General features: G+C 51.9%; 1 protein-coding gene across 7 annotated transcripts in view; it reads right to left on the bottom strand.

Moving 5' to 3' along the window:
* Window positions 1-3,030: 3,030 nt before the first annotated feature.
* Window positions 3,031-10,095, bottom strand: part of DOP1A (DOP1 leucine zipper like protein A) — a 48,268-nt gene continuing 41,203 nt past the window's right edge. For 5 of the 7 annotated variants that reach the window (XM_076074635.1, XM_076074636.1, XM_032972623.2 and 2 more), the window contains 2 exons: window positions 9,168-9,332; window positions 3,031-6,861 (listed from right to left, as the gene is read on the bottom strand). In XM_076074635.1, coding sequence (XP_075930750.1) covers window positions 6,667-6,861; window positions 9,168-9,332 — 360 coding nt within the window. In that variant the 3' untranslated portion in view covers window positions 3,031-6,666. The remainder of the gene's footprint in view (window positions 6,862-9,167; window positions 9,333-10,095) is intronic. The other 2 variants (XM_076074638.1, XM_076074637.1) reach the window with 2 other exon arrangements.

Below are 10,095 nucleotides of genomic sequence, written 5' to 3'. Positions count from 1 at the left end.
AGGCGGGGTGAAGCGGAAAAACGACGGGAAGCTGTGAGGACAAACCGCGTTTGGATATTAACCCCGAAGATCAGCAACGTTAACGTTTATGGGCATCGTTACGTCTATGGGCAAATGTCGAACAGGCGTGTCTCGCTATCAAATGTATTTGGCTTTTCAGGGTTACAACGAACGGACTAGATGATGGAGCCACTTAGGTTAGCCAGGGTGCTTTGTAAGTTTGTGAAAAACTCCATCCAGTGTTTACTCATCTTACACTGACTTACATTGACTCACTCACACATCATACACTCACTCACTCATCATACACTCACTCACACTACCACTGACTCACATCATACACTCACTCACTCATCATACACTCACTCATCATACACTCACTCACACATACACTCATTCACAACATACACTCACTCATCATACACTCACACATCATACACTCACACTACCACTGACTCACTCACATTATACACTCACTCATCATACACTCACACATCATGCACTCACACATCATACACTCACTCACACTACCACTGACTCACACATCATACACTCACTCATCATACGCTGACTCACTCACATCATACACTGACTCACTCACACATCATACACTGACTCGTCATACGCTGACTCACACATCATACACTCACTCACACTACCACTGACTCACTCATCATACACTCACCCACACTACCACTGACTCACTCACTCATCATACACTCACACTACCACTGACTCACACATCATACACTCACTCACACTACCACTGACTCACACATCATACACTCACTCACACTACCACTGACTCACTCATCATACACTCACACTACCATTGACTCACTCACACATCATACGCTGGGAGTGTCATGCTACCAACTATGGCTGCAAGTTTGGTCGTACATGTTATGTATATCGTTTATTGTTAAATTTTAATCACACAGTTCCTATGATTACTGTTGTTACATTGTTTTTATAGCTTTATTTTGGTGATTTCGAGAACATATGATTCAGCCACGTTTCTTGCGGAAGAGCGGAGTTGGCCTCATAACTTTAATCTAAATTTCTTATGGTTATATCTTAGTTCTTTCGGTAAAGTCACGTTGAAGGGAAACAAAATAATAAAATATATATAAAAAATATTTTATTGTTTCCCTTCAACGTGACTTTACCGAAAGAACTAAGAATATGAATTACTGCAGTCACGAAAGCTTTAAATCAAAAATTGTCTTATGGTTGTTATTGTTTGACTTGCATCACACACTGGGATTTTTGCACACGGCGTTGTAATCCGGTGGGTTTTTTTTCTGGAAGATTTGCTGGTTTATCCCAGGATGTTTCTCTTGAGCGTCGTCGCTTTAAGATGTTTCTCTGTTCATGTTTTGTTTGTTGCGGTTGCACACCGACTCAAGAGCGGCATGGCTCACAGGGCTATACCTAATACATGAAACAACTTGAAACTATCCTTAACTCGGGAGTAGATTTTCACGGGCAATATAATTCATCATTGATGTTTGGGTTTGGCCACGGAATGATCTGGACAAAATCAAATGCTGTCGTAAAACCCTCCGCCACCCAACACTGCCAAATGGCAATTGCCACGATTAAGGTTCGTTAGGGTCTTAAGTGATAACTTTCTACAGCTGGTACTGCTGCCGCTGCAGCGTGTTACTACTGCTGCCGTCACTCGCTTGATTGTGCGAAAAACACAATTTGAAGATGTTATTTGCTAATTTCGCAATGAAAAAAATCTCTAATCTAAATGTTCGCCTCCGGTGTTAATTGCTCACCTTTTGAAAAAAAACCGATTGACTGCCTCTTTGTATATACACTGTGCACTAATTAATTAAGGCTAATTGGAAAGGGGATAAAACGCTAGGTGATTTGAACGGGGAGTTGGAGTTGTTGCTGGGCAGTTGTTGGCGAGAGGTGGAGCGATACGAAGAGGACAGCTGGCAATGTTAGGGAAGAATAGATTGAGAGCCGAACCCAAAGGACAGTAAATAGCGATAGGGAGAGTTAGCGTTAGCGGAGAGGTAGTTACGGAGGAGATAGGTACAGGGAGAGTTACAGATAGAGTCACTGTGTGTGAATAGATAGTCACTGTGTGTGAATAGACAGACAGGTCACTGTGTGTTTGGAGATAGAGGAAGTCACTGCGTGTGAAGAGATAGCGGAGACACTGTGTGAGGAGATAGAGGAAGAACCACTGTGTGTGGAAGAGGATGCGCGGACGGTGCTGAGGTGAATCGGAGTGTCCGAGTTGGCGGAGCGCGAAGAGGACAATCACTGTGTGTACGGAACGATGGAATACAAGTGACGGTGGAAGAAAGACGGTTGTCGTCCGAGTGAATTCACGGCACTACACAAGCAAAAAAACACGGGTCACACATCTAGTTTAAGTAGGCCCGAGGCACAGTGCCTCCTGTGGCCTATACCTACTATAAATCACCCAGGAATGTCCTTAACGCTCGTGATGTCACTCCACATCGACCAACCTCCCCCTCATTAATATTCATGAGCAGGTGACGTCCTCCAAATGGACACCCCCCCCCCCCCCCCGTTCATAATAATTAGCGGCTGACGTCACTCCATATGGGGGGCCGAGGCGCCTCCTCCCCCCTCCTCGGCGTCAACTTACAGCCCTCACGACAAAAGGCAGAACCCTCACATCACGTGATCTCCGTAACGCTGTTGAGACATCAAAGTAAAAAGGACGTCGTGATGAACAAGGGATTGTAAACTTTACATGAAATAGATCTGTGTCACCGCGCCCTGACAAATTGCACACACATTAATACAATGAATATATTACGTCGCGGTCTGCTTTTCGCTTGCAAGTTTCAGATTCACTGCAATATACACCCGTCCTTGGACAGGCAAAAGGCTCGTTGGATAACGGCCTTGAATTTGGCCAGATAATTGTGGCCTGACCCAAAACATTGGATATGAATCTTTAACCATCCTATCCAACCTTATCGGCCCACTTGTCATTTCATGCCCTTTAAAAAAAATGAAGCAAACTGTGGCAAAAGTGTTTAAAACTGGCTTTATTTGTATACTAATGCAACTCGGCGATAATCGCAGTGTTCCAACCTTGGTAAACATGACACAGGGCCTCCACAGCAACGCAGAGCCCCAAAACGGCAAACCCAGTGAGCAGACAGATTGCATCGAAATACGCGACGTTATAAAATGACGCGCGCGCACGCGCCGGTCATCGCGCGCCCTTTCACAACGATTATCTTGAGAAAAATCAAGACGTCTCAAAAGTCGCACAAGGTGTGGCGGCGGCGCGCCTAGCTGTGGTACGGGGGACACACACTTGCCCAATCGGGGTGTTCGTGGAGGTGTCATGCGGTGTGACGTGAGATACGCAACCGCCGCGGAGGGATGCGAGATGAGATGTATATTTCAGTCGCTCCGAAGCACTCCCACTGCGCGGGTGTTCTCGCCTTTGTGCTGTGCAGCTTGTCCTGCCCCCCCCCCCCGGCCGTGCTTCTTGGGGTAGTGGCCGCGCGTGTGGTTGGTTGGCACGACGTCCAACGTTTCGCTCCACATGCCGGGTAATTCAGTTTCACTGAATGCGCTCCCCTAGGGACGTGGTGCCGAGCGTCGGATATTGTAGCGAACGGTACCACGGAGCCATCAAATGTGTGGGTTTTCGACCGCGGGCGCTCCAGTTCCCTACCACATGCAAGGACACGAGGAAATGCCAGACATCCATCCCAGTTGTAGCAATTCCCCCCCGCCTCCACCAGATAAAGAGTAGCGACTCACGGATAATTTTCCAGATATAAAGGGCTTATTTCGAAATAAAAAGTATGAAGCGTGGTGGCGCAGTGATTATTAAAGCACTCCGCTATAAACCCTGCGACCTGAGTTCGATTCCCGACCACCAGCCAACATCAGTGGCGAGTGTGATATCGGAACCAGTCCTGGGCTCTCACCCCTTCCACCAACCGGCACGGTGAAGTATGGTCAAACAACCCCCATGACTGCAGTTATGGGGAGGCCTTCAACCAGCAGACTGACAAACGGGATGTACATGTTTATTATTTTTGTTAATTCAATGAATGTTTTAAGGTGTCTCCAGGTGGCCCTCTGGTTACCAGGACGCACAGACACGAGGCCACATCGGTGTTGTGATGCCCTCAAAGATGGTGACGCGGTGTAACAGTCAAGCACACTGGACATGCAATTCAGAGGTCGCCATTTTTGGGGGCGAAGCAAGTTTCTTAAATCCCTCCCGCTTGTGTCCACCCAGCGGTTATGAATGGGTACGTGTACCGCAGTTAGTCGAGCGAGCAAGTCGCATGCGGAGGGCCTACCAGTGCGAGTACTCCATCCTCCTCCAAGACATCTGTCCAGAGTGAAAGAGTAAACCCACCTAGTCTCTAGACGGGCTCTATCTCGTGGAGACGCTTCCGATGATATTCTCCCATAAAACGTGGGGGAGCTTCAAATCCCCCCCAGTAAGAGGCCATGTGCAGAGATTAAAAAACACAGGGGTCCTACTCTGGAGGGCTTGGATAGTTGTCCGTTTGTACTTGGAAGAGGGCCTGAAAGACTTTGGTTTCTCTTCAGTGTGGCAAGGCAATAGATGCCGTGGATACTTGGATGCTGACATTTAGCTTAGGAAAGAAATACTGTCCTTTATTAGGAGCCAATTTCAGTGAGCCAGTGTCGCCACTGAATTGTCATGGGAAGGAGGCCTCAACCTCCAGTCGCCCAATCCAAGGCCACACGCGCTCTAATTCAGATGAAGGTTGCTTAGCCCTTGGTCACTCTTGCAAAATAAACTGTCCTGGTATCTTGACTTCATACCTGGTTAAACAAATAAACTTGCAAGTGTTGGATCTGTGTGGCAAATGTCTCTCTAAATATATTATTTTTCAGCAAGCTCCACCACTTGCCAGCAACTTGGCTCGACCAATCCCGAGTCTCCTATACAGACTCAACGACATAAATACGTTTTGGTTAAGTTGTCCTCAACCCCCCAGACGAAAATCCTGGTTGCACAGCGTGGGTAAGATTCACGCGAGCGGCGGTAGCTACTGCTGCTGGTGGCGGCTACGCCAGTTGCACCACCAGCTGCTGCACCACCTGCTGCTGCCGCTGCACGTGTTCCCACCCTGTAGCAGCACCGCCACCGCCGCCACCGCCGCCAGTGACGCGTGACTTCACAGTGGAGCGGCCGACGCAGAACCCCACTTTCCGACGAGAGCGAATCCGTGGATTTTAGTTTTTACAGAAACAAAAACGTGTCACATGCGCGAGCAGTTCCATCGCGAGTGTTCCATCGGCTAAAACAACATCGTGGGACTTCGACGCGGGTAACAGAAACCCCAAGGAAGGGTTTAGCGTGCGGACCGTCACCCTGCGTACGATGCCGGGAGGGGGTGGAGGGGCGAAGATTCCGGAGGGAGGGACGAGGGCCGTAGCGACGGTCCCTTGCTTGTGTCGCTCCTGGCCAATTTCAGACAGCGTGCAATTCCTACGCCAAATACACAAATTCTACGCACACTTCCTACACGGCCCCGGGGCACCGCGCTCACCAGCCGCACCCCTTGCTTGCTCGCGGCAATACTACCGCCAGCACGTGGCTTCCACTGAAAACCGCCTATGCACCTCTACGTCTAGCTTCCCTGCATGGCTTAAAGTGCATCGACGCGTGAGCCACGACTGCGGTTGTGCCGTACAGCTCCCAGATGCATTTTCGCCGGGTCATGCCATTCGATTCTTCGGTGCGACGTCTGACGTTTCGCTCCGCGTGCTGGGAGCTTTTTGCAGCAACCGAAAAGGAAGCTTCCCGGCGCGTACAGCGAAACGTGGGATAATCGCACACGACCCGACAAAGCATCGGCGAGCCTGGATCCAGCAGTGCTATAGCGCGCCTTGTGGGCATTCAGGCTGTTCAGGGCTTGGAGAAACAGCCGACTTGTTCGAATGGCCCCAGCGCGTACACTTCAGGCCTAACCAAGAGGCACGTTACCTAAATAATCTCCGTGCTGGTCAGACCCTTCCAGCACAGAGAGAATCAACGCTTCAGAAGAAATAATATATTACACATTTGGTCACTTGGGAGTTTCAATGCAAATGCCAAGTGATGGAGGGGTGCGGGGAGGGGCAGGGGACGCTGGCCTGCGCAGATGGCTCACGGCCACTGGCCCCGGTGAGAGCTCGCCTTGGTTGCGAGCAATCGGAGTTCGCCTAGGATCTGGCCCGGAGCGCTATCCCTGGGCGAGCCTCATTGGGAGGAAGCTAGCTTGGCAGGGGGTAGCAACCCATCCTGCTCTTCCCAGGATTGTCCTCTTGTTAAAGAAGCTGTCGCTGGAAATCTGCAAATTATTCCGGGTACATTAAAAGCTCATCGTCGCGGGCGGGTTTCTTCATCGGCTGTGCAAAAAATTACCGCAACGCGCCACTGGAGACGATGCGTTCGCACGCAGCTCTCCCAGCCTCTTAGTACAACGACAAAATTCATGATAATTTCAACTCGTAACACGCGCCCCACCGCCGCACAGCATTTGCTCCGCACCCTCGTAGACACGGAATGACTCGGAAGCACGAGGTGGAACCGCGGACGAGCGGGGAAGGCGGCCGGTGCCGCGAGATATTCTCAGTTGTCCCGTTCCTGTTGCACCTCGGAGGCGGCAACCCCCGGCTTTAGCCTTTATTGAGCGTCTCCAGGAAGTCGCGCCCCACCGTCTCCTCGACGCGGCGGCGGGCGCGGCTCCACTGCGCTTCGGCGCCCGCGCCACTCTCCCCGCTCCCCGCGTGCTCCAGCGCCGAGGACGATGATGACGCCAGGGAGCCGGAGCCGCCAGATCCCGGGGGGCGTCCCGGGTCGCACAGGAAGGCCTGGGTAGTAGTGGGGGAGAGGCAGGGAATCGTCAAGAGTCAGAATCTTTATCCTGGAGGAATCCGATGAGCTATGAAGCCGTTTGTGACAGATGTCCGGTAGGGGTGGCTGGGAAAAGGGTTAAGTATAAGAGGAAGGAGGGTGAAGCAAAAGTTGAAGCAGGGAGGAAGCATTTTGCTTCCTCCGTGCTTCACCTTTTGGATTATTTCACAAGTATTTAGTCAGAAAATAAAATGTGAAGCCAGGTAGAACGAGTGAGGATAATCACGACGTGACGATGCTTTACGCACGGGCGACACGATCATCGTGGACCTCATTCGTGCACGAGATTCGTCGACAGTCTCAGCTGGTCCAACCGCAGCGCATTCCGCATGAATCGGCGGTACACGCACCACTTCATTACGCGTTCATTTGCTCGTGCGTTGGACTGGGTGCGATGTTCATTATTAACACATTCCTGCGGAGGGAGCTGGTAGGAACGTTGGGTTGCTCAGTCAATGGCCAGGGTCAAGGCGGCACCACCACGTGGTGTATTCCGCAAATATGCCCGACTGTGAGGGCGGGCACAAGCCGGCGTGAGTAGGTTAAACGTTGAGTTTTATAAGGGCACCACGGGGTGACCAGCCCCTCCCCACCCAGCCCCACCCCTCCCACCCCCCACCCAGCCCCACCCTCCCTACCCAGCTCCTCCCCACCCTCCCCTCCCCACCCTCCCCTCTCCACCCAGCCCCACCCCTCCCATTTTTGGATGCACGACGGACGGACACAATAATCCCCTGTGGGCTGGTGTAACCAGGAGGTTCCTACCAGTATAAACGTAAACTGTAACGGTGCGTGCCATCATCATCGCGTGTTTAATAATAATAATTTCCATTTATTTGTAACGGGCCTTCCACTCATGTCTCAAAGCGTGTCACTTTACACGCTGGACATCCTTGTAAACGAGGTGCTCCATTTGCAAGTCATTATTCCGGGTGAAACATCTCAATTAGTAAAATGACATTTATAGAAAGCTAGCCAGAGACAGGTGGAGACAGGAAAATACAGGTGGAGATGGGAGGAGACAGATGGAGATGGGAGGAGACTGTGGAGATGGGAGGAGACAGATGGAGATGGGAGGAGACAGATAGAGATGGGAGGAGACAGATGGGAGGAGACAGATGAAGATGGGAGGAGACAGATGAAGATGGGAGGAGACAGTGGAGATGGGAGGAGACAGATGGAGATGGGAGGAGACAGTGGAGATGGGAGGAGACAGATGAAGATGGGAGGAGACAGTGGAGATGGGAGGAGACAGATGGAGATGGGAGGAGACAGATGGAAATGGGAGGAGACAGTGGAGATGGGAGGAGACAGATGGAGATGGGAGGAGACAGTGGAGATGGGAGGAGACAGTGGAGATGGGAGGAGACAGATGGAGATGGGAGGAGACAGTGGAGATGGGAGGAGACAGATGGAGATGGGAGGAGACAGTGGAGATGGGAGGAGACAGATGGAGATGGGAGGAGACAGTGGAGATGGGAGGAGACAGTGGAGATGGGTAGGAGACTGTTGAGATGGGTAGGAGACAGTGGAGATGGGAGGAGACAGATGGAGATGAGAGGAGACAGTGGAGATGGGAGGAGACAGATGAAGATGGGAGGAGACAGATGAAGATGGGAGGAGACAGTGGAGATGGGAGGAGACAGTGGAGATGGGAGGAGACAGATGGAGATGGGAGGAGACAGATGGAGATGGGAGGAGACAGTGGAGATGGGAAGAGACAGATGGAGATGGGAGGAGACAGTGGAGATGGGAGGAGACAGTGGAGATGGGAGGAGACAGATGGAGATGGGAGGAGATAGTGGAGATGGGAGGAGACAGATGGAGATGGGAGGAGACAGTGGAGATGGGAGGAGACAGATGGAGATGGGAGGAGACAGTGGAGATGGGAGGAGACAGATGGAGATGGGAGGAGACAGTGGAGATGGGAGGAGACAGTGGAGATGGGAGGAGACAGATGGGAGGAGACAGATGGAGATGGGAGGAGACAGATGGAGATGGGAGGAGACAGATGGAGATGGGAGGAGACAGATGGAGATGGAAGGAGACAGATGGAGATGGGAGGAGACAGATGGAGATGGGAGGAGACAGATGGAGATGGGAGGAGACAGATGGAGATGGGAGGAGACAGATGGAGATGGGAGGAGACAGATGAAGATGGGAGGAGACAGTGGGAGGAGACAGATGGGAGGAGGAGACAGATGGGAGGAGGAGACAGGGGGCGACAGAAGGCGACAACCCGAGCGCGTGTGCGTGCGCACACCTGCGCTGCCCCCACCATGGGCTTGTTGCAGAAGAAGTGGCTGAGCGTGCTGAAGAAGGGCAGCAGCTGGTCGATGGAGCGCAGCGACGCCACGGTGAGCAGCGGCTGGCCGGCCTCGCACGGGATCATGCGCGGCGAGCCGCCCCCCTCCTCCTCCGAGCTCTTCTGCACGGGACAGCGGCGGGCGATAGTGGGAGGGAAACGAGGGGGGAGACAGCAGACGGGTGGTGAGAGGGAGGGAGAGAGGAGACGGGTGGAGAGAGGGAGGGAAAGGAGGAGACAAGAAAAATATCACAAATCACAAGGCCGTCAACTTGTAACAACAGAGTGGCAGCGAAGGCGGCAGCCAGGTCAACAGGACGTCCACCGCAGAGATGGAGTTATGAGGCCAGCTTGTGTGGCGGTGCAGGTTGGTGGGATGCCACGCGCACACACAACACACACACAACACACACACACAACACGCACACACAACACAACAAACAACATGCACACACAACACGCACACATACAACACGCACATACATAACACGCACACACACAATACATACACACACAACACGCACACACACAATACGCACACACAACACGCACACACAACACACACATACACCACGCACACAACACACAACACGCACAACACACACACACAACACGCACAACACACACACACACAACACACACAACACGCACACAATACACAGCACGCACACACAACACGCACACACAACACACACAAGCACACCACACACACACAACACGCACACACAACACGCACACACAACACGCACAACACGCACACAACACACACAACACACGCACACACACACAACACGCACACACACAACACACACACAACACGACACATACAACATGCACACACAACACACACACACCACACACAACACGCACACACAACACGCACACA

This window comes from Petromyzon marinus, chromosome 49 (assembly GCF_048934315.1).
Source record: "Petromyzon marinus isolate PM22_M1 ecotype Great Lakes invasive population chromosome 49, UKy_Petmar_22M1.pri1.0, whole genome shotgun sequence".
Classification (NCBI taxonomy): Eukaryota; Metazoa; Chordata; class Hyperoartia; order Petromyzontiformes; family Petromyzontidae; genus Petromyzon; species Petromyzon marinus.
Note: the sequence above shows the minus strand (reverse complement) of the source record. Positions and strands in the feature narration are given on the sequence as shown.